Source organism: Netta rufina (genome assembly GCF_964035555.1).
Source record: "Netta rufina genome assembly, chromosome: 3".
Taxonomy (NCBI): domain Eukaryota; kingdom Metazoa; phylum Chordata; class Aves; order Anseriformes; family Anatidae; genus Netta; species Netta rufina.
This window is the reverse complement of record NC_140125.1, coordinates 120,682,041-120,706,105: the sequence shown is the minus strand read 5'-3', so window position 1 is coordinate 120,706,105 and position 24,065 is coordinate 120,682,041. Positions and strand designations below refer to the sequence as shown.

General features: G+C 55.4%; 1 protein-coding gene across 1 annotated transcript; it reads left to right on the top strand.

Annotated features, from left to right (window-relative positions):
- The first annotated feature begins 962 nt into the window (after positions 1–962).
- SELENOI (selenoprotein I) lies at positions 963–22,102 on the top strand. The gene is made up of 10 exons (XM_084285206.1): positions 963–1,061; positions 8,155–8,223; positions 8,564–8,672; positions 10,464–10,538; positions 11,033–11,295; positions 12,560–12,668; positions 14,169–14,217; positions 14,663–14,843; positions 15,616–15,798; positions 17,798–22,102. Exons 1-10 carry the CDS (start codon positions 1,014–1,016, stop codon positions 17,912–17,914), a joined length of 1,203 nt encoding a protein of 400 aa, XP_084141332.1. The 5' UTR covers positions 963–1,013; the 3' UTR covers positions 17,915–22,102.
- The last annotated feature ends 1,963 nt before the right edge of the window (positions 22,103–24,065 follow it).

Below are 24,065 nucleotides of genomic sequence, written 5' to 3'. Positions count from 1 at the left end.
CCGCCCACGTCCCAAAGACCCCCGCCCACAATTCTTGGGAGGCTCTACGCAGGTGCAAGGTGCCAAAAGGCTAATTAGCATGAGAAGCGAGGGAAGGCAGGGATAGGTAATGAATATATATAGGCGCTTGTGGAATATTGATAGATTGATTGTATAAATTCAAGATTGCTTTCCGCTTTGGGTATGCACGATAGGTGGAGAGATCCCCCGTGCATCCAGCACTGCAATAAAGAATATACCACTTAAGGAAATTTCGGCTTCGATCTTTGAAGCAGTTCCATAACACAGTTTATATATTTATTTATTTATTTATTTATTTATTTTTATTTATTTTTATTTATTTTTTTCTTGAGGACCGGGACCCTCCTGTTTCCCCCTTGACTGGGTAATAATCCAGGTTCACAGCCTATCCGGTTGGCTTCACAGCCAATACATGGCTTTCAGCTGCCGTCCCGTTATAAGTCAGATTTCTTTTGCCTTTGATACTCTTTGCGGCGGCAATGTTTCTTACACCGCGGTTTCCGCCTGACTGCTCTGAGGACTCAGCTTGCCTGCATTTTACAAGGTCGCCTGCTGCGCTTTCTGATCGCTGCGAGCGTGCCCCAACACCACCTTCCTTCCTTCCCTCTCAACCACGTTAATTGTGCCAAAACAAGGTTTTTATGCCCAAAACACCAAACACCCCCGGCTCCCGTGAAGGCGAGGAAATGAAAGAGGGCACGTTTGGGACAGGTGCAAGGACGAAATCCTTTATTCTGAGGGTGGTGAGGCCCTGGTGGAGGCTGCCCCATCCCTGGGGGTGCCCAATGCCAGGCTGGATGGGGCTGGGGGGGGGGGGGGGCAGCCATGTTCCTGCCCCCCCCCCCACACTCAGGGTCCTCCAGGCCGCTAGGGGGCGCTGTGGGAGAGGGGGGGGGGGGTGGCGGTGACGTCACGGGCACGCCCGGTGGGCCGAGGCGGCGGCGGGAGGCGCCGTGAGGCGGCGGGCGCGGTGCTGGGGGGGGGGGGACGCCATGGGGTACGTGACGGGAGAGCAGCTGGCCGGCTTCGGCAAGTACAAGGTGAGGGGGTGAGGGGCTCACGGGGGGGTCTGCTGGGTGTGGGAGGGGGTCGTGGTGCCGGGGGGGTCGGCCCGGTGCTTGGGGGGGGAGGCCCGGTGCTTGGGGGGGGGGTCCCGGTGCTTGGGAGGGGGTCTCGGTTCTTGGGAGTGGGTCAGGTCTTGATGCTGGGGGTCCCGGTGCTGGGGGGGGGGGGGGGGGTCGGGTCCTGGTGCTGGGGAGGGGTCGTGGTGCCAGGGAGGGTGTCCCGCTGTAGTAGGGGGGGTCCCGGTGCTTGGGGGGGGGTCTCGGTTCTTGGGGGGGGGGGGGTCAGGTCTTGATGCCGGGGGCGCTGGTGCTGGGGAGGGGTCGTGGTGCTTTGTGGGGGGGGGCAGGTCCTGGTGCCGAGGGCCCTGGTGCAGTGGGGGGGGGGGGGGAAGACGGCGTTTGGGGAGGGGGTCCCGGTGCTTTGAGAGGGGGTCTCAGTGCTTGAGAGGGGGTCTCGGTTCTTGGGGGGGGGCTCCCGGTGTGTGGGGAGGGGGTTTCGTTTTTTTTGGGGGGGGAGCCCCATGTGCTGGGAGGGGGATCAGGTCTTGATGCCGGGGGTCGTGGTGCAGTAGGAGGGGGTCGTGGTGCTTTGTGGGGGGGTCAGGTCCTGGTGCTGGGGGTCGTGGTGCTGGGGTGAGGGGTCCCTGTGCTTGGGGAGGGGGTCTCGGTTCTTGGGGGGGGTCAGGTCTTGATGCCAGGGGTCCTGGTCCGGGGGGGGGGGGTCAGGTCCTGGTGCTCGGGGTCCCGGTGCTGGGGGGAGGGGTCCTCGTCCTTATGGGGGGGTCCCGGTGCTTGGGAGGGGGTCTTGGTTATTGGTCTTGATGGTGGGGGTCCTGGTGCTGTGGGGGGGGGGGGGGGTCGTGGTGCTGTAAAGGGGTCCTTGTCCTTAGTGGGGGGGTCTTGGTCATTGCGGGGGGGTCAGGTCTTAGTGCCGGGGGTCCTGGTGCTTGGGGGGGCCTCGTGGTGCCAGAGGGGGGTCAGGTCCTGGTGCTCTGGGGGGGGGTCGTGGTGCTGTGGAGGAGTCCTGGTGCTTCAGGGGGTGTCTTGGTGCTGGGGGGGGGCTCTGGTCCTTGGGGGGGGACTCTTGGTCTTTGTGGGGGAGGCGTCCAGACGGGCCTTGAGCATCTCCAGAGAAGGAGACCCCACAACCTCCCTGGGCAGCCTGTCCCAGCGCTCCATCACCCTCACCGTGAAGAATTTCCTTCGTGTGTTGGTGCAGAACTGCCTGGGCTCCGTTTCGTGCCCATTACCCCTGGTCCTGTCCCCAAAAAACACTGAAAAGAGGCTGGCCAAACCCCTCTGCCTCCCACCCCTCAGGTATTTATGCACATTGCTGAGATCCCCTCTCGGTCTCTTTTCCCCAGGTCTCTCCTCCTCTCCTCGCAGGGAGGCTGCTCCAGGCCCCTCTCAGCTTTCTATCCACGCTTCGTGCAGCTGGAGCTTGGGTCCTGCCCAGTTCTTCCAGCGCTGGCCGCGTCCTGGCAGCACCAGTTGCTCTTACTGGCCTTACTGGGAGGCAGCGTGGGGCCGGCAGGAGCCCAGCCAGCCGCGCGTGCCCCCGGGGCAGGCCTGCGGTCGTGCTGGCAGCAGTAGCTGCGCTCAGGAGGCTGTGGTTTCCCCGAATCAATAGGGGCTGTGACAGAGCACGTTTCTGGAGCATCTCCACTGATGCTGAGCCTGCAAGGAGCTGCTGGGGCCCGGGAAACTCCATCAGGGCACAGCGTGGCCCTAAAAGATGGAGCGAGGAGGGTGCTGCTTGGGGTGTGGGTCGGTGACGGTGCAAAATAGCAGGTTTCTTTCAGCTTTTGCTGTGCTGCTTCCTCTGCCTCATCCCCTCAGCCTGCGTTCAGCCCTGGAGGAGGTGTTTTGTGCCCGGAGCACGTCCCCAAAGCCATCGGAGCCCAAAGCAGGCGCTCTGTTGGGTGTTGTTGGGCGCTGAGCACCCCGTGCCGGGAGGGATGCAGCGTGGCTCCGCTGTTCAGGAGCGCAGACCTTGCGGCTGGCTGCCAGAAGGCACGAGCTGCTGCTTAAAAACCCATCTCCAAATCTATTTCTGGCAGGCTCCCGGGCAACCTCCTCCTAGAAAACCGTGGCCAGGGGAGAAAACGGGTGCGGGACGCTCACGGAGGCGCCTGCTCCTCCTCTTCCTTTCTCCTCTCTCGCCCTCGTGCGAGTTCTGTGCCTCTGCTGCGCGGTGCCCAGGGCGCAGCTCTCATCCAGCTGCTCCAGGAGGAGCAGAGGAAACTCTGAGGTGATAAAAGAGCACGAGGCTCTTGCCACGGGGCTACCTGGCGTCGTCCTCACCTGGCGAACCGCTGCTGGACCTTGGCTCCCCGCGCAGGGAGGCGATGCCCCGGGGGCAACGGTCTGGGGGGAGCGCCGGCGGAGCAGGGCGCTGGCACCGAGCTGCGGCAGCGCCACGTGGCCTGCTCGGGTCCAAAGGTGGGGCAGGACGCTGTCTCACCTCACAAACTCGGCGAGGGGAGAGGGAATTGGGGTTTGGGAAGTGCTTTTTGGAGCTTCCACACCCCGAAATCCTTCTGGGGCCGTGTCTAGCGGCAGCGGTGCGGGGGCGGCGGGCAGCAGCGCGCTCGGTGGCGGCTCTTGTGAGAGGCTCTTTGTCTCCTTACCTGTGTGGGCGCTGAAACGAAGCCCTCGTGGTTCTCCTCACGTGTCTGCAGGGCTAGAAGGGACCACCAGTCCCGTGCGGTGTCCTCTGCCCCCGAAAAAGAGGGTGCCCCCTCTCCCAGGAGGAAATCCTTTTCCCCTCAGCCTCCAAACGCCGCGGGGAGCAGGGCTGCAGATGTGGCGCTGCGGGAAGCAGCTGGCTGGCGGCTGTCCTGGCAGCCTCGCAGAGGCTCGTCTGGAAATACGAGCCCTAAAAAGATCTCCGCGGGGCTTGCTCTGGCGAGCAGGCTCTGCAGAACAACACCGCAGCCGGCAGGGAGATTTTTGATGGGAGCGACCTGGATGGGAGGCTTGAGGCTACAAAAAGGCCGGTCCCTTGTCTTCTCCTGCAGGGCCCTTCCTGGGAAGGGTGCGGAGGAGGAGAAGCCTTTGAGCCCTGTTCCTGAATCACTTAACTCCTTCCCCAAGGGCTCCCTAATTGCTCTGAGGCTCCCGCGTGCGCCTGCCTTTAAACATCTCCTTCCCAAGGCGCCGCTTGCACAGGGAGCCGTGAGCTCGGCGTCCTCCCGGCCTTCACCACTTCCAGGTGAGCAGCTGTGAGGTGGAGCTGCTTCCTTCTTTTTCTCCAATTCTGCAGGGAAATTCAGGGGCTGAAACCTCAGCCCAGCTCAGAGCATCCCTTGATGATCCCTTGCCTGTCTGAAAGCCCCCTCTTGGGTGAAAACCACCCGGCTGCCGTGGCGGCAGTGGCATCGCCGTTCCCAGCCACACACGAAGCCTTCTGTGCTCAGGGACCACTGTTCAAGGTGTGAACTGGGTGCGAGGGGTGCAGGTAGCAGGCTCCTTGCCTCGTCCTGCAGCAGGAGCCCTCCCAGCTTTGTTCAGCCGCCTGCCACCCGCATCCCCCTGCGTCCTTCGTCCCGACAGAGAGGGACGGGATGGCTGCTGGAGCCGGGTGCCTTCCTCCTGGATGCGTGTAACAGAGGGGTGGGAAAGCAGAGCCGCTTCTTGGCGGCGTTTTGCTCTTCAGGTTGCCTTTAAAGCAAACGAAACCAAAAGCTCTGTCTTTTGCTTTGTGTTTTTGCTCCAAATATCTGAGATATCCGCGTGCGCCTTCCTCCAGAGCCTGCTGGGATGGCCGGGTGCATCTCGTCCCGAGTTGCGGCTGCGGGGACACAGAGGGAAGTGATGGCAGGGCAGAGGGCTTGCAGCATCCCAGGGAGGCCCAAACTCTGCCGTGAGAAGCTTTCCCTTCTGCTGTGGGGTAGGAGAAACCCAAGGGAGGGTCAGACCCTCTCGGGTCTTCTTCGTGGCACTGAAATCCTGCTGCTTTGTTCGTTGCTGCGTGTCGGATCGTGGCTGCGAGGAGCTCCATCCAAAAAGTCACTGCCTGGTTCTCTTAGTTGTGAACCTCCTCTAGCCCTCGTTCCTCCTCTCTGCAAACAGAGCCTGAGGGTTATGGGTTTTTTTGGGGGAAAAAAAAAAAAAAAAAGTTTTGTCTCTTTCAGGTCACATCTTGAAACTCGGCACCAGGAGCGGGCTCGCAGAGCTGCCTGCTTGGGGCCGATCCCCCTCTGGGCCCTGCAGCCCTCCCCTCCGGATCCCTGGTGGGCTATAGATGAGCGTAAAAGCTTTGTTCAGCTGTCACAAGGCTGTTCTGTCGGGTTCCTGTTCGTGCACTTCCATTTCTGCCTTTTTTCCCTCCCCTATCCCTGCTCTGATCCTGCGATTCCCACTCTGGAGGAGCAAGGAGCCTCGGCTTTGGGGTTTGGGGAGCCGGACGAGGCTTCTGCTCGCCGCAGCAGCTCCTCTCACAGCAGAGGGGCTTCAGCCCTGCTCGCGGACATCAGCAATGTGTGAAAACGGGTGAGAAGAGGGAAATGGGGCAGGCAGCGAGGCTGGGGGGCACCTCGAGCACCTCCTCCACAGCATCCTGCTGCCCCGTGCGTCCTCCCTGCCGCCGGCCACCCCTCGCACCCTTCCCTGCACGCTCCTCGCTGCCCCCGTGCTCCCTCCTGGTGCCAGCAGAGAAGTGACCTCGGGGAAAACAAACAGGTCGGTGGCACTGAACGCCCTTAAAGCGTGGCGGCAGAGCACGGGCATAGTGCAGGGGGGGTTTGTTTGCCCTGGCACGGCTTGGCTGTGGGTCCTGGAGCCTGCCGGGCTCGCTGCCTCCTCTCAGCCCCGTGGGATGAGCTGCTGGGCCTCGTGCCCACCTCATACCGAAGAGGGGTTGTAGGAAACGGCCTCCTGGATGTTCTGGGGCCGCTGTGCCGAGCCCACGCTGCCTTGCTCCTGCCTCGGGGCTCCCCCAGCCCCCTCCGGGTGTTTGAGGCCGGGGCGCCTGCACAGCAGGGTGCTGTCTGCTGCCGCCTCCCGCTAATGGGATTACTGAAAAGCCGCCGTGTTTTTCTGCCCGGGAAAGCTATTAGTGGAATCTGGGCTGTAAATCTGCGTTTTCTTCCTCGCGCACGTAATTGGATCCTGCGGAAACGGCCTGGTTTGGTGCTCAACGTTGGGTGTAAGCTCTGCGAGCCACTCCTGTCTCTAAACCCCATAACGATGGCAGGCAGCTCAGTGCCGTGGTGGCATCAAGTTGTCCCTTGCAGGCTGTGCTGGTCCTGAGTACTCCTCAGAAACCCCCAGCTGGCTTCTTTGTGCGAGGAGGGAGGCTGAAGGCTGCCGTGGGTGCCCTCGGTGCACGCAGCGTGACCCCACTGATGGGCTCCCTGCATTGGGCTCCCTGCTGCCCTTATCGGTGCCGTGTTAGGTACGGGGTGTGCCCGTGCTGCCCCTTCCCCAGGACCGTGCTCATCAGCTGTGCCAAGAGCCTGCGCGAGCTCACACATCCAGGTAAAGAGTTTCCGAGTGTAAATTACACTGAAATCCATCAAATTGCCTTTTTATGGCTTTTTTTTGTGCGTAGGAGCAGCTGCTTTTGGAAACGTCACCCAGCAGGGGCTGGAGATGGGGGGCGGTGGAGCTGGACAGAGGGCCCCTCATCCTGGTAGGGGTTTTTTAAGGAGATTGTGGCCCTCTGCTTGGAAGAAGCCTCCCTGGGGGTGAATCTTTGAGCTGAGGGGATGTGTCCCATCCGTGTGGCCGGAGGGACGTGGCTGGGAGCTGCAGGATGGCTCTGTGGGGGCTACAGGGTGCAGGGAGGCTGCATTCTGGCCATGGGATCGCTGAGGTGGGGAAATGGGGAGAGGGGAAAGAGCTGGGACCTTCCCCAGGGCACAGCCCCGGCAGACAAACTGCAGGGGGCTTCCCCTGCCTCGCTCCTGGTGTGGCGTTTGTTCCCTCGTTGGAGGCCGTGACGGGGATAATGAGATTTAATGGGCCTGCAGCCCTCCTCCTCCCCTATCTGGTGGTTACTCCAAAGCCTATTATCTCGTAAGGCGTTCGGCGTTCTGTCCTCCGCCGCTGAACTAAGCTGGGATGGAAATTCCTCGGGGCTGAGGCCTCGTCTCGCACGGCCTCCAGCTCGGGGTTTTGGTGCTGCGCTGCAGCTCCCACAGGGTTACTGAGGTAAGGATATCGGGGTATCCTCAGCCACCTCTGAGGATTAGAAAGCTTTGGGGTGAGGGGTAAGACCTCCTGCTTCCCCCTTCCCTCTGCAGGAATCTTGGCTTTGTGGTGGAGAGGAGCCTTCTGCCGGGAGCCCCACGTCTCCGTCCAGAGCTGGGGTCTGCGCCCCTCTGCTCCTCGCTGCTGAGTAAATCATCCTCTGCTGCTTGACCTGCAGCAGGGCGTGTGGGATTCGGGGATGCTCATGGATGTGGGGTGGTGTCTGTGGCATTTCGGGGTATCTGCAGGACGAGGGAGGGGGCTGAAGGTCTTGCTCAGAAACAAATTACATCCTTCTGGAAGGGGAAGGTCTCTTCCAAGCGACAGGAGGTGAGTGGTACAGAGCTGCCATCCCAGTGGGTTATTCCGAACCACACCAGCACCCTGCCCCTTGGTGACCTGTCTCCTGTTTTAGGGGGGCCCAGGAGGTCCCTGGTCCTGCTCCTCTGGGAGAGCCGCGTGGCTCTGAGAGCTGGGGCAGGACTCGGCAGGGGGCAGGCAGGCAGGGCAGGGCACATCAAGGTGTCCACGGTGCGGCTGCAATTCCTCTGGCTGGCCAAGAATGCTCCCTGTGCTGCCCGTGGAGGTCTCCTCTGCCTGTCCCGTGAAGGAAGCCTTCCAAAAATCTCCGTGGTGAGCCCAGGAGCTGTTTGTGGGCTGGTGCCTGGCGTTGCTGGAGCTGGCAGGCACTTTTGGGATTGCTCAGCACCGTCCCTGGTGTGAGCCCGTTCCTGGCTCGAGTGTTCGTGCGATGCAAAGATTGGTGGCAGGTGCCCGCAGGGAAAGCTTGATGTTGAGGATCTCCGGCTTCCTGCACGAGGTCCTGGAGCCCTGGCTGTTGTGTTTTGACTTCTGTTTCCCCTCTTGTTCACAGTACAGCGCGGTGGACAGCAACCCCCTGTCCCTGTACGTCATGCATCCCTTCTGGAACACGATAGTGAAGGTGAGACCTCGTCCTGCCCCGAGCAGGACAGCGAAACGCCGCTCACCGCCACGTCTTCTGCTCAGAAGTGTCAGCTGCAGGGCCCTGCTTGGCTGAACAGACCCGCTTCGTTTGTGGTGTGACTAATTACAAAGGGCACAGCCTTCCAGCTGGCGGCTGCCCCGAGCTCACTGCATCACAACCCAAAGCTTCGCACAGCCCCACGGTGTTGGGTGCGCCCGGGCAGTGCTGTCCAGCACCCAGACGACTGTAACCAGCTATCTGCTGCGGCCGGGAGCAGCGCGTGGTCCTCGTTAAATATTCTAATGAGTTCATGTCTTCTTTTGCTGCTCTCCCATAGATCTTCCCTACCTGGCTGGCCCCAAATCTGATAACGTTTTCTGGCTTCCTGCTGCTTGTCTTCAACTTCTTCCTCATGGCATACTTCGACCCTGACTTTTATGCTTCTGGTAAGGCTGCCTTCTTCTGTTTGGATGTGTCACCTCCTCTCCTGTGCCTTCTGGTGCTCGGAGGTGAGCCCGTGCAGTCGGGGCCCTGCCGGGCAGCTGGCTGCACCACAGGAGGGATGGAGCTGAGGGCCTGAAGTCGCCGGGCTTCTCGATGAGGATTTGGCCAGGTGATGCCTTCCCTCCAGCTGCTGGGTGCATTTGCTCCTGGCTGGCTGCGTGCAGGCAAAGGACAAAACAGCCAAATTTGTGTGGGATTCAGCTCTGCCTTGGCAGAGGACAAGAGCGAGTGCCCTCCTTTTGAAACAGAACATGTGGGAAAAGGGTAACGTGGGGAACTCTGCTTTCTGAAGGCAGCAAGCGGAGCCTCTTTATTTGCATCCCAGCTAATTGCCCTCTTGCAGAAACATGCTGGCACCACGTTCAAGCTAACAAAAGCGAAGTCCTCATTCTCCATTTCACCATTTTGCATAACGCGAGGATGTGCACAGCTTTACACTTTTTAAACAGTTCCCGTGTCCGCCTGTTACTGAATCAGTTTAGGTGTCTCCTTGCTTGTGGGAGTGTCCTAAAAAAACCCTTAACGCAGCATGGTAACTCTCAGTCACTTACCAATAGCTTCCTTTCTGTATTTTTCTCTCCCTCTCCCCCTGCCAGGTTTGGTTTAGGCTGCTCAGAACAGTTCATCTAGTTCTCCTAAAACCCGGCCAATCATCAAAGTACACTTAAGTGGAAAGTACAGTTAAGTGAGAAAAATATTTTAATTTTTTTTTGGTGTAGCCTTCATTGATAGGCAGACGAGCACCGTTACCAGAATGAAAAGCTTTCAAAAGCTTGGGTGATGTGAGCACAGCTAAGATTTGGGCTGTGCTTTGCTCTGTGAGCCCTAGGAAGAAAAGCTGACAGCTCACAGGAGCCCAAAAATCCCCAGGACAGGATGTCAGATGTTCAAAAAGTTGTGCTCTGCCAAAGGGATGGCAAAGCTTAAGCTCTGGGACCCTTTTACGTTTGTGTTACGGGTCTTCTGCTTGGAAAGAGATCGTTTCATTTTGCTGGTGAAGCCTCCAGAAGCTTGTGCCTTCATGGCTGGTTGGTTTGGTGACCTGCTGCTGGAAGGCACCATCCCGCTGCTCAAAGGACACAAGAAGGTGACGTTTTGGGGTGTTGTTGCTCCCTGTAGGAGACCTCTGTGCATCCTCATGCGAGGCTGCCACCAAGAAGCAGCTCCCTGCTCTTTTTGAGATGCAGCTTTGGGCTCCCTGAGTTGTGGCAGCTAAGCTGGCTGGCTGCCGAGACAGCACCAGCGGAGGAGGAGAGGTTATTAAGGAGGAACTCGGTTTCAATTGGCAGGGACGAGGTCTGGAGACTGGGAGGGAATTCCCCACGTGCCTGCAGCAGAGGCAGGGCGCAGCCTCTTCTCCAAGAGGCTCTGGTGATGCTCTGAGCAGTGCAGGAGGAGTGCCTGATCCGCACACACTTCCATGCCCTGCTTTTGGGCTGCAGTTGCTAGCTGCCATCACCAGCTCTTAGCTCCTGTGGCTTGGGAGCTGGGGACAGAGGACAAATATGTCCTGGTTTGCAAAGTCCTAGGATTCCTGTCTCTGTGACCTGATTCCATGGGGAGCTGTGGGACAAACAGCTCTGCCACCTCTCCCTGGAGAGCTAGCATCTGTTTCACTGTTTGAGTTGTGGGGGTGCTTTGTCTCGGTGAGCCACTGGGCCTCTTGTGCCAAAATAAACCCGCCGAGAGCGTGTACTGAGCTGTCCTCCCCTGGGTCTTTCTGATCTCTGCAGCTCCTGACCACCAGCACGTTCCAAACGGAGTGTGGGTCATTGTGGGTCTCCTCAACTTCATTGCCTACACGTTAGGTAAGAGTTTATCTGCCTGCGGGGGGGGATTTGTCTCGGTCATCTGTTCATGCTGCAGCCGCGTGCCATCTTATCTCCGAGCCTGCTGAAAAATCTTTGATTCTGGGCCTCAGCCACGGCCCGCTCCGATTGCTGCTCGTGCTGCTAGAGCAGTTCCAGGAACCGCTTGGCAAAGCGCATGGGAGGAAGGTGGCCCGGAGCGGCTGACGTGGAAGGAGGATGCTGGAGCTGGCTTTGAGGTGCTGTGTGAAATCCTGTCCCTGCTCTGCTTCAAATAAACTCTTGCCAGACTTTCCCTCTGTTGCATTTTTCAGTCTCAGGTGGAGGTGGGGAGCGGGACGTGCTCGCTGTTGGAGGATGAGGGCAGGGGGAGCTGATTACACGTCTTGTCAGCTGCAGGCTGGCCTGTTGCTCTGCGTAGGGGTGCCCAGCAAAGCTTCTTATTTTGGTGGATGTCTGTCAAAACTCCCTGTTTCTCCTTGCTTTCTTCCCAGACGGCGTTGATGGGAAACAGGCCCGCCGGACCAACTCCAGCACGCCCCTGGGGGAGCTCTTTGATCACGGCCTGGACAGCTGGGCCTGCGTGTACTTCGTCGTGACAGTTTACTCCACCTTTGGACGGGGCTCCACGGGTGTCAGTGTCTTCGTTCTCTACCTCCTCTTGTGGGTGGTGTTGTTTTCATTCATCCTCTCCCACTGGGAGAAGTACAACACGGGGATTCTCTTCCTGCCCTGGGGATATGACATCAGCCAGGTGGTAAGTACGCGCCGCAGCGGCTTCAGCAGGAGCTCGATAAAGGGCTGGCGTGCCCGGGGTGCAGCTCTGGTGGCTGTGCAGCCCCCTGTAAATCACACCCTCTCCAGGGTGGCTGTCCCCAGCCTGCCCCAGCAGCGTGGAGCAGGGCAGGGCTCGGAGCCGTGTGCTGAGAGATGAGATGTGTTGGTAGGGTTCAGTTTCGCACAAATGTTAAATCCAAGGAAGTTTATGTGGGTTTTTCTGTTCATAGTAGCTTTTGCAGATGGATTTCCTACGAGAAACAAGGCTTGAGGAACAGATATCTCCTTGTTTCCTCTCCATGTGTCCTGGTGACCTCCTGGGTACCTAAATGCTTGCACTAATTAGTTTCCTGCGTTACACCCCACGGGTACATTCAAGCCTAGAAGTTCGGGGTGCCTTTATGCACGAGCAGGATGCGTGCCAAAGTTCAGCTGTGGGACTAGTTTGCATGTTAATCACCGTGCCTGGAGCAAAGGTTCCCAGGGAGGTGCCCCCCTGTGGCTGGGTAATGAGGCAGTTGATGCTGAGGTTAACAGTGATGGACCGGTTGGGATGTTGGCACTTCCTTTTCTCGTTAAGGACTTCCCTGCAGGAAACACCTTCTGAAGAGCCCATCAGAACCGAGAGCAAGCTCTGGATGAGTAAAATTCAGCTTTAGTGCTCGCAGCTGCCTGTCCTAGCCAGGGTGCAGTCTCACAGCAACGAGCAGCGCACCGTACTCGTGTCACATCCTGGGTGGGAAATGCAACAAGCTGGAAGGGGAATGATTAATTGCAATAATTATCTCTTCTGGTAAAATGAGGCTGGAGCTGGTCCCGTCTGACTATACTCTGAGCTCCTCCCCCAGAAGCATTTTCTTGACCTGAGTGCTTTTGGACCTCTGCCTAGCACAGAAATCATAGAATTGTAGAATATCCCGAGTTGGAAGGGACCCTTAAGGATCATCGAGTCCAACTCCTGGCACCACACAGGTCTGCCCAGAAATTCAGACGATGGAAAAAGAAAGTCGGGCTGGAGGGCTCAGCTACCCCACAGCGCGCTCCGTGCACCATCAGGGCTTCCACCACAATTCAGGTGTTCCCTGTTAGCTTTTTCCCTATGATAACTTCAGCAGATGGCTGATAGGAGACCCTGGACAAACCTCCAGAGCCCGACTGCTGTTCCCTGAAGCTCCCGGGCGTGCGTTGTGCTGCCAGGCTGCGGCCGTGCTGCTGACACCCGCTTCTCTTCTGCTTTCTTTCAGACCATTTCCATCGTCTACATAGTGACGGCCATTGTGGGAGTTGAGGCCTGGTATGCACCTTTCCTGTTTAATTTCTTATATAGAGACCTATTCACTACAATGATTATTGGTAAGAAACTCCATGTTGAAGCCTGTCTTTTAAACACAAACCTCTTTTCCCAACACCCAATGTCCTAATTACTCTGTGCTGCTGTTCTGTTTGCTGTAATGAAGGCTCTTGTGGGCTCTCACCCAGCTGACTAACGCAGGGTGTTCGTGCAGCCTGCCCTTTGCCAGGTCTCCCAGGGCAGTTAATTTGGAGAGGCTGACTTGCTGCAGCATGCCTGGGTCAGTGGTGACCAGAAGGGTGAGGAGGCAGCACGCTGAGCTCGTGCCTTCGGGCTTATTCAGGCTGATCCCAAGGGGCTGGAGCATGGTGGCTGGGGCCAGCCCTGGTGCTGCCCTTGGGTCTGTGCAGACAGACCCAAAATCCTTCCTCGCCTGGAGCTGGGCTGCAGCCCGGGTAGAGGAGAGCTGCTGAGGGAGCAGGAGCTGGAGCCAGAATGCTGTGTCAGCAGCCTTGGGCTGCTGCAGGGAGCGATGTTAGGTGGGGAAAGCACCTTTGTGGGTCCTGCCCTCCATGCACTTGTCCAAAAATTAAATAAAAGGATGTACAGCCTTCCTCCAGAAAAGCTGACTCTTCTCTCCAGCAGAATAAGTCCCTGCAAAGGCGGGAGTAACGCAGGAAGAGCTGCGTGGCTTGATGTGATTTGGCTTATTCAGAACTTCTTCCTCAACTGTATTTTCTTAACCTATGCCCTTTTCTTTAGGGGTTAATCATAAGTGCTTAATTTCAAGTCAGTGTGTCTTGAATTGTTACATTAAGAGAGGTGCAAGCATCAGATTTACCCAGGTGGATATTTTGAGCTTTCTTTTGGCAGCCACAGAATTTAAGATATGAATAATAAATGCACTTTGCCTTCGTGGAAAGTAGAGCACGACGCGTACACTCAGTGTATTTGTGCATTCGAATGGGAGTCAGGTTATTAAAAGCAGGAATACTTACGTGTCTGTTAAAATACTTACTGCTACATAAACATGGAAGGAGTTGTGATGGACTTCCATAGGTTTGGGTGTAGCAAATGATGTTTCCCATTTAGGTCTAGATTTTCAGGTTTTTTATATCATTTGTCAAGCTGAATCACAAGAGTTTTGCACAATGGGAACGGGAAATGCTTGCACGTGGTGGGAGAAACAGCAGATTGCCTTTACTGTGAGGACTGAAACCTCTGCTGTGTACATCCATGTCGCTTGTGGGGTTTGAACTCCCATTAAAAGCAGGATTGTAATTAAACTTAGTAACTGTTTAAAGCGTAATACCAGGCTCGTGAATGAAACTTTTTAAAGTTGAAATGTCCTTAATTAATAGCAGACCTTAACTTGTAATTACAAACTCTTGAACCAGAATCTTGAGCACCTCCTTTTAAACCTGCTGAGCTGTTCTTGGTGCACCTCTGAGCTATTTGAGTTGCAAGCAGCTTAAACTGGAGCCCAACCATCTGCCCCTCCGTGGGGTGCACGCGATGGCCTCCCTCTGCGTGGGGCAGTAACGTAGCTCTTTCTCTTCCAGCTTGTGCCCTCACCGTGACGCTGCCGATGAGCCTGTACAACTTCTACAAGTAAGTTTTGCTGTTTTTAACTCTCCCTACCTGCATTAGCACCTTTGCAGGAACCCCCAGAGCCTCTTATGACCTGGTTGCCCTAGTCGCTTTCAGGTGGGTGTTTTTAGGGTGACAAAGCAGCTTCTGAATATCCGAAGGTCGCAGTTGTGGGGTGCAGCCTGCTGAGCAGGGGCTTGCTGAAGGGCTCCTGGCTTATGCAGGCTTGTCCAGTTGTTCACAACCCAGGAGTGCAGGTGCCTTTGTCATTCAGGGCTTTCTTGGGTTTTAGGTTAACAATTAAGGTGTGCATCATCCTCGTGTGAGTGTGCTTATGACTGGCGTTGGCAGTTTTGGGAGGCAGAATGGCCAGTGAGATTTTATGGGGCACATCTGGAGGCAGGGACCAGGTGTTTCTCAGCTGTGGTTCCAGGAGTTTTCATTTCTCTGTCTGCTTGCCTTGCAGGGCCTATAAAAATAACACCTTGAAGCACCACTCTGTGTACGAAATCATGCTGCCCCTGGTGTCCCCGGTGTTGCTCTTTGTGCTTTGCACCACGTGGATCTTCGTGTCACCCATGGACATCCTGGAGGTCCATCCCAGGCTCTTCTATTTCATGGTTGGAACAGCCTTTGCGAACATTTCTGTGAGTGGCTTTTGCATTATGCTTCCGTGTAGCCCCTGGGAAGTGTGCAGCCTCCCAGGGTGAAGAAAAATGCCAGCTCAAATGGGAGGAAGGAGGGGAGGTGTGAAAGTATAACTTGAGACAGCTCTGATATTTTGCTGTGACTGAAAAGAACGAGCAGGAAAGCAGACAGGGTTTGTGGTCTGCAAATGTCACAGGCGTCTGTGCTGCAGCTCTCAGCTCTTGAGAAACAAGAGACATAGTTAACGTGAGTGTGTTTACACCCGTGCATCCTCTGTGATGTCAGTAGCAAACTGTTAATATCAAGGAAGTTCTTGTTTCTTTTGGGGGAATAAACTTAAAAACTGGAGGGCCAGCAGCTGTTGTCCAAACCTAATTTAGCTGCATATTGCATCTGTGCCTGCTTGAGACCTTACCAAAGGTACCTGTGCCTATTGTATCAGATCTGTGTCCGTGCTCTGCCAGCAGCCCGTGCTGCTGATCGTGCAGAATGCTGCTGGCAAGGCTCGGTCAGCTCAGAGGGAAAACTCCTTTTCCCTTTGAACATGCCCTTGATGGCTATGACCTGCACCACAGGGCTCTGCTCTGTGTGTCTCACAGGAATTATAATGCAAAGGCAGATCCCAAACAAGAAGCTCAGAGAAACTGATGGTAGTTGTAAGCGCAGGCAATCGGTTTGTGTACCTGTGTGACTGTGCTCCACGCTGTGAACAGCTCTGGGCTTGCAGAGCCCGTGCTGGCTGCAAGCTCTGACAGCTTTCTCTCCCCGCAGTGCCAGCTGATCGTTTGTCAGATGAGCAGCACACGCTGCCAGCCTCTGAACTGGATGCTGCTCCCCATAGCGCTGGTGCTCTCCGTGGTGGTGTCCGGCTTCGCCCCCAACAGTGAAACTCTTCTCCTCTACCTGCTAACTGCTTTCCTCACCCTGGCACACATCCACTACGGCGTGGTCGTGGTAGGTGAACTGGGCACGTGGGCGTTGGGCTCGGCTGCAGGCTCTGCTGGGGAGCTGCTGCTTAAAAACGGGAATGTCAGCGGAACAGCTTAGGGCTGCGAGCTCTGTGGGGCTGGCCGTGACCATGGGAAAGGTGGGAGGCTCTGGAAGGCTGCTTGGGTTTGAAACGAGCCTTGCACAATGTTCTCCGGGGCTCTTGTGCCAGAGATGGGTTTGAAACAAGTCCTCGTGTCTCTGCTGCTGTGTTTTTAACTCGTGGCTGTGGCTGCAGCTTAGAGAGCATGCTGTAGGTCAGCCAGTTGGTGTGACTCGCACCCCTGGGCAACGGGAGGCACTCCCGGAGATGCTCACAGCAGTGGCTGTGGTGTCTGCACGTTGGGAAGGAGAGCCTGGTTTGGGAGTCCTAGTGTAAAACAATCTGCTGGCAGTGGTTAATCTGCGACCCTGCTGACGTGCCCTGTGCTGGGGATGTGTCCCTTGCGCTGCAGCTGCCTGCCTCCTCCTTCTCCTGGGGCAGGGAGCTGGGTTTGCTCCCCTCACTCTCTGCAAACTCTGCCTGAGTTTTGATTAAGAGAGAAAACAAACTCAGAGGAGACCAAGTCCAGTTAGAAATGCCCTGGGAAGCTGCTGCGGAAGAAGTAGGGCAAGGGCCCAGATGTTCCCTGCAGAGCTGGCTGCTGCCACGTGTGTAAACCCTCCTTGGGAAGCCCTGTCCCCCGGGAGCCCCGGCGCTAATGTGGAGCCTCCAGAGTCAAGTTTGAGCTGTAATTACAGCGAGGAAGTAATACCCAGGTTGTCTTGTCTTTCCAATTAGTGTAATGAGGCTTCTATGCGAGAAGGATTTGAATAGCTAAGAAGCTTAAATAAATTTGGTCTTGGAGTCATAGCTGGAGATGGGAGACCGAGAGGATGGTGTAATCCTCTCTGCCCAGGCCTGCCCATCAGTCAGGGAGTTTTGTGCTCTGCTCCCCTGAATTTGTGTTGCCCCCACTTCCAGCTTTCCCAGGGCCCATCTGCAGCTTCCCCTCCCAGGACAGAAACGCCTTTACTGATACTGAGGTGCAGAACTTTTAGGGCAGTGACTGGGACCCCAATATTCAGAACTTGGGAACGCCGGCGTGGACTAGATGCTGTGCCATGGCTTGCTGCCCAGCTCAGCACCTGGTGCTGCTCAGCACTGCTCAGCACTGCTCGCTGGTGGATCTGCAGTGCCCCACCATCCGTTTTATCCTCTGTTGCTCTGTGCCTCTGCTGGCTGCCAGGCACGTAGAAGTGGTGCTTCCCAGGCTAACGGGGATCTGTGAGCACCTGAAAGAGCCTTTGCTGGTGTAGCTCTCGGTCCTTTGTGGTTTTCTCATTGCTTCACATGAGGTGGTGAAAGCTGGCTTCCTCATTCTGCTGTAAAAAGGACCCGATTACCCAAACCTGGCATTGGGCACGCTCCTCACCGCTGCCTTCCTGTGCCAGTGCAAAGTACTTGACCCCCAGTTTTAATTGGAAACGGACTCAGGGAACAACTTTTCCTGTGCTTATCCGAGATTATCAAATTAATTGAAGGTAAGTATTAATCATATTGCTCTGAAGGGCCAAGAAGAAGTGCTGCAGAGTAAAAACACGAGTGCCTGTGCTCGGGCCAGGGTGTTTCTGACTCCCGTGTATATGAGGGTAGGATGGAGGCAAGCCTGCTCCTGGACAGGCTGGGCTGTTGCTTCTGCTCTAATTCAGCTGCTGTAAAGCATAAAACCATCCAGGGAGGGGGGAGGAGAAATCTGCCCTCCCCAGTGCAGTGGGAGAAGTTGGGCAATGCTGGGCAGATGCTGCAGTCCAGCTCTGCTGTGCCGGAGGGAGCAACTGGCTGGGACAGTAATGGGGAAAGTGGGTGCTTGGAGGTGGCAGGGCTCTGTCAGCCGTGCAGGGAACAGGTTGGGCTCTCTGCCTGCTTTTTTCCTCGTCCCCCTGCACCTTGCTGACCCTCTCCTGTTGCCTGCCTTGTCCCCAGGTGAGCCAGCTGAGCAGGCACTTCAATATACGACCCTTCTCGCTAAAGAAGCCCACGCCGGATTGACTAGGAGTGGAGGAAGAGAAAATCAGCTTGCAGTCTGCAGAAGTACTGTAAATAACTGCTGCAAATACCTGTAAATACTTCAACCATCACCACAGATCTAAACCTATCCTCTGGACAGACATCAGGGCAACGTATGCGCGGTATCTGGTGCAGCCAGGTTGGGACTGGTACGGGACAGCCTCTGCTGCTGTTCAGCGAACACAAGCCTACGGTTTTGGGTGAAACTGGACGAGGAGGGTAGCTTTTCAGGTCACTATTACTGTATTTTAGACCAGCTGAATGTTCCCAGTAAAACCTCAAACCCCAGCGCTTGCTCAGATAAAGCTGGTTGGGGATGCAGATGGCTTTACCTGAGCAAAGCACCTTGACCCGTCACCAGAACCAACGTAGCAGCTGATTTCTGCGAGGTCAAGGGAACATCCTGGTGGTCAAGCGTTCCTGTCTGTCCCTAATCCTGTTAGCCCTTCTCCCGGGCCGGTACTTAAGGAGCAAACGGTGACAGTTCTCCCACATTCTGTCCTGCCTTCCTGCACTCATTCATTTGGGCAAATACTTGCACCTTTTTTTAAAGCAGAAGTAAACACACAACACTTGCAGTAATATTCTACTTAGGTGGGGGGCTTAGGAATCAGCTTCCCCAGCCCCTGCCTGAGCGGTGGGCACCTGGGACCACATCTCAACGTTCCCTGCAGGCTGGTGCGTGGGCCCTGACCGGCAGTGAGACGTGGCTCACACCAGCCTCTGTAACACGGAGCCGAAATCCCAATTCCTGCTGGTATGAACTGGTTGCTCCAGGTCGGCTCTGCTGGCTCGCTGCGTGCTCCCTGAGCCTTGTCTTCTGTGGCAGTGCAGCTGGGCTCAGCCTGCCCTTCCCACCAGCCCACCGGCAGCAGCAAATCCACAGCTCGGAGAAGCACCTTAATAATGTCGTGTTGGTTGCGTGTGCACTTTCAGAAAACTCGCGTGTGTGTGGTGGGGTCCTTCCCAAATACCACTTGGTTTTCCAAACCGCTGTCCCCGGCGGCTGCGTGTCTCATCCAGGGATGTACTTGTTTACTGTCCATTTGTAGAAGATGTTTGCATTGATTTTTTTTTTTTAAAACATTTCTATAATTGAGTTAATTGAGTGGGGTGGTGAAGACTGAATGCTGATTTTCTTTTCTGTTCACTTTTATTTAATGAAGACCTGTGCTTGAATGAAGAGTGTAGCTTAAACCCAGGTTCTGGAAAGGCTGCATCCGGAAGTGGACAAGCACAGCAGATTGTGCATATGTAATTACCATGGGAACAAAGTCTCTTACACACTGATTATTGTGGGTCTTGGAAGCTTGGTCACGGCATTTTCCTTCTGCAGGTGAAGACTCCTCCTCCTGCTTTAGGAAACCTTCAAGCTGTAACTACTATTTAATGATTTGGGATTTTTTTTTGTTTGCTTTTTTTTTTTTTTTTTTTTTTTTTTTGTAAATTTGAATCATTGTCATGCAGACTGAGACTTGAAATCCTGAGGCAGCTCGCAGTGTCCACTGCTCTGCGCGGTGCCGTGGGTGGAATTGGGGTTTCTCAGTCACGGTACGTCCTGCGTGGGGTCGGCTGCAGCGTTCGGGCTGGCACCACCGGAGGGCTCAGCTGCTCGTCTGTCTGTCCGTGTGTCTGTACAGCCACGTGTCTGCGAGCGGTGTCTGATCCGGGAGAGGGGGCAAATGGTCTTCAGAATTTATTTAATAAAGTAGTTTACTCTATATATTTTACTGATATTGTACAGAAAAAAAAAAATTAAGTGTGCAAAGGAGTTGGGCTGTGCTTGAATCTTTGACTCTGGCTGTTTAATGAAATTCATTTGTGAAGGGAGATAAATTACAGGGACTCTCTGAAATGGAACACAACGCTTACCTGGGGGGCCCGTTCAGGTAGCAAAACTCGGCTAGCAGCACTGGCAAAAGTGGCAATTAAATGATTTGTTTTTTAGTTAGATGTCTGCAGGACTAGGGAAAAACTGAGCTGTTCCCTCAGCCCTTCAGCTGAGCTCTGGGGTCCTGAGCCCAGAGCTTGTGTTGTCCTGGCTCTTCCCATAGCTGGACCCGAGGACTGGGCTCACCAGTGCTGCCAGAGGATGTCTGATCTTAAACCTTGTGGTGTCACTTTTTCTCCTTTCTACACGGTTTGTCTCTTGTCTTGCTTGGCTGTGAGCTGGTGGATTTTTGCAGCCTGTAAGAGTATGCCCTGAAAAAAAGCCTTTGTAAAGCTACAAACATGTGGAAGCAGGACTTCCTCTCTACGATCCTGCAAATACTTGTGCTGTAGGAAAAAAAAAGACGTCTCTTAAAAACTGGAACCACTTCCTATCTGCACAGGCTTTATCTGTGAAGAGTCCTGGATTTTTGGTGCCTTAATTTATTGCACCTTGAAGCTAGAAAAATACCTGCTTAAATCTGTTAAATCAGTGCTGGAAAGTAGGCTTGCTCCTCTCTAGTGCTGCCAGGCTCGTGGCAAAGCGAGGGGAGAGCAGACCTGGTCTCGGTGGGCACCCGACTCCGGTTCTGACTCGTGCTGCTGTGAAGCTGGGTGGGTTTCTGTCTGGGCTGTTGTAACGTGGGTGATTTCTGACCCCAGCTCCTGGGGGAACGGAAACACTTGAGCAGAAAGACCAAACCGACTCACCGTGGTGGAGTAGGGCATGCTGAGAAACAAATTATTTATTAATAATAATGGTTTGAAGTCTTAAAAATAAATTTATTCCTTGCTAACTGCATCTGAGGGTGTGTTATGGTGCTGGTTGCTCCCCTTGCTGGCTGGGCTGTGTCCTCAGGCCTGCCCGGGGCCAGTCCTCGTGGTTTGTGCTGTCGCTTCTTGCAGGGATAGAGTTGATCATAGTTTCTTAATTACTGGTGGACCTGCTGAGTTGATAACAGGACTGGTAGGTGCTTCCCTAAATCTATTTTGCACACTTCATCTCAATCCAGAGTATTACTGGGGGTGAAAAAACACATTCAGGGAGGGTGCAGTCCTTCAGGACCCACAGAACCGTCCGGATCCAGGCAGGTCCCAGTGCTGCTCCTGCTCCTTGCTGTGGTCGGTCACTGTTCGTGGTGAAGTGGGGAGCTGGGACATGTTAGCAGGCTGGTGCCAGGCTCACCTGGCTGGGAGAGCCTGGCAGACTGGGTTAACGCAGGCTTTTTGTCTCAGTTGTGTGGCTTCGTGTCCCAGCTCCTGCCTCTGCACCATCCCAGGGACCTAGCGCAGGAATTCCTCGTCTGGGGCTGGCGTGCGGGTGTTGTGGCCTCCTGGAGTTTGCATTGAAGCAGTATTCACACTAAGAAATGTTTTATAGCTGCAATCACTGCCTGGAAATCATGGACGTGGGTGCTGTGGTTTTAGCTCATTCCTTCCCCACAGGGTCTGTGCCGCAGTTGGCTCTGGCTGTCCCGTGGGGGTCATTGCATGGCTCAGCAGCAGCCTCTCCTTGCAAACATCAGGCACCCGATATAGCCAGGGCCAGGGGTGCAGGATGCTGTAAGTGTGAGCTTCTAATGCCCTGAAAACATACTTTAGAGCTGGCCTGGTGTTACTCTGGGTGCGGGGAGTACATGCAGCTTGTAATCTGAGAGCAGCTTTGATCTGTGCCTCTGAAGAGCCAGTCAGTTCTAGCAAGACCCCTAAAATCCCCTCCTCTGGGAGCATCCGTGCTTGCATGGGATAGACCTGGGAAGCCTCTGGGAAGGTAGCAGAGATTTGTGTGTGTACACAGACCCGAGAGCACAGCTGCTTTGTGTGCACGCGGGAGCTGTAGCTGAAGCTCTGCTCCCCTTAGTTTATGGCACAACCGGGCACAGGGCTTTTGTACCCCAAAACGTGTAGGAAATTCCCCAAAACGGTCTCGTTTCCAGCTGTCCCTTTTTGCTTAGCGTGCAGCACTTGCTTGAGGCGCAGGAGGAGTTCCCCCCACGGATCAAAATCTTCCTCTCCCCCTCGTGCAGGGAGCCTGGCCTGCTTCTGTCCCTCGAGCTTGTAGTTGAAGTGGGTGCTGGTTTTGGTGGGGGTCCCTCAGCCCAACCTGCTTGCCCATGAGCAGCCCTGGCATGGCTGTGGGCCCCGGGACCCCGATTCCTTCCCTGGAGCCGTCCTCAGGCTGGGAGTTTAGGTACTGAAGTGAGTTTGAATTCGTCTCTTAAATGCTATTACTGAAGTATTTATTGTGTTGAAAATGAACGAAAAACTATTACAGTTCAATAAAGAATAAAATTTTCCAAGCCTTTTAAGGGTGTTTGTCTTTTTTTTTTTTTTTTTTTTTTTTCTTCTCCTTTCTGCAGCTCAGTACAGGGATGTGAAAGGTGATGGGGCAGGGGAGCAGCACATCCTACCAGGCTCTCCATCACTCCGCAGCCTCCCCAGGGCAGGCAGGGCTCCTCAGAGGACAGCAGCGCCTGCTCAGGGCTTTGTGCCATGCTCCTGCCACTCCAGCAGCTCGTTGACAAGGCGCAGCCTTTGCAATGAAGCCGCTCCCTGCAGCAGCATCTATCTCTCGGCCATCAGGCTCTGCTCCTGGCCTTTCTCCAAGCTGCCTGCCCTGCTCTGCTCAGCCCTACAGCACGTGCCAGGGTCAGCACTAAGCCCTGTGCAAGCAATTAAATCTCTTAACAAGCCTTTAACAGTTGATGCTGAGTTTCCAGGAACAACTTGGGGAGATCTGGGGTTGCGTGGGGATGTGGCCATGCGGCTCCAAGGTGCAGGGAGCAAACAGGCATCGCTTCACTGGGCAGCCCTTCCCTCCACGCATCACAGCCTGCTTCCACCACACCTCATCCCATGTGGTGCTCACAAAAGTGCCCTGGGTGGAGGAGGAGGGTGCTGGGTGGTGGTGGAAAAGGAGTTTTCCCAGTGCCACGCGGCCAGCCCCGATCCTCTTAGCAAAGCAGACAAGTCGGAACACGGCACTGCCCCAACTGAGCTGTCTGAGCTCGCAGCGAGCTCTCAGCTGCTGGCTGCAGCGCGAATCGGGGCGATCCCCACCTCAGCCCTGCACCAGCGCAACCGGAGCCACACATGGGACAGTAAGCAGTAAGATTTTTTGTGTGGGCGGTGCCCAACACTTACTGTTTTCAGTGAAATAGCAGCACTTTTTTACAGTAACTGGATCGATACTAATCCATCACCACGACAAGTCAGTGATTAGTCTACTGTGTAGCCAAGTTGCTAGATCTTGCCATAAATATGGTGCCTTCAGGGGTTGAAGGTTCACACGCCAACAAGTGCACAAGCATGTAAGGATCTCAAATTTGAGGAATAACCCTGAGAGGCATTCCAGCCCCAATGGGCATCACATCTGCTGCTTTCACAAGGAGAGCTCGTCAGGCCTTCTCTGACTGCTTTATTAATGAGATAAAGCGCTTGGCTCGTAGTCAGTCCTCTACCACATTGGTTTTGGTCTCTCCGTGTAAATTGCTACTTCTCCATGAGTAATTCCAATAGATCACCTGTTCTAGGGCTGTACCCCCTGTTTTGTGGTCACGGCTGTGAGTAACCGCCCAGTGCTGTTAATTAAGGAGCTGCCCAGTTCAGGGAACACTCACACTGAGGTCTCCTGTGGTTTGTAACCTGAGCAAGACTGATGCTGAGAACAGGAGCTGGGTGTATCCGCCACAGGAGGACACCTTGTTTTGTGGCCACCAAATGGCACTGAAGATGAGCTGGGCGTTGAATCACAGAATCACAGAATTTCTAGGTTGGTCTGAATCACTGCTCTGCGATTCCCCCAGCACGCCCACTTAGGCTAAACAGAGAGGAATGGGCTCAGGGGCTGGAGCCCTCCTGGCTGCAGGCTGGGGGCAGAGCCTTGAGCAGAGCCCCGGAGCCCTGTGACCTCTCCCTGCGCCCTGGGCCGTGCTCTTTCCATCCGGGCTAAAGCCTAGGTGTACGTAAGTGACACCTTGTTCTTTATCATCTGTCTTGATGGCTTCCTCTAAGAGGATTGTTGCGGTAGGTGTAATATACTTAAGGGATTGTTAATAACAGAAGCATTTTGCAGTGCTCTGTGTGCTGGTGGTGCAGGCTGCGAGCTGTGGGAAGTCTGGTTTGGCCACAGGAGCTGGCCATCTGGCACATCCACGTGACTTCGGACTCACTGGGATGGGTCCAGGCCAGCGGGGCCAAGTGCTTGTATGCCTGGGGGTCATTTATCACCTCCAGGAACACAGCAGGCAGTGCT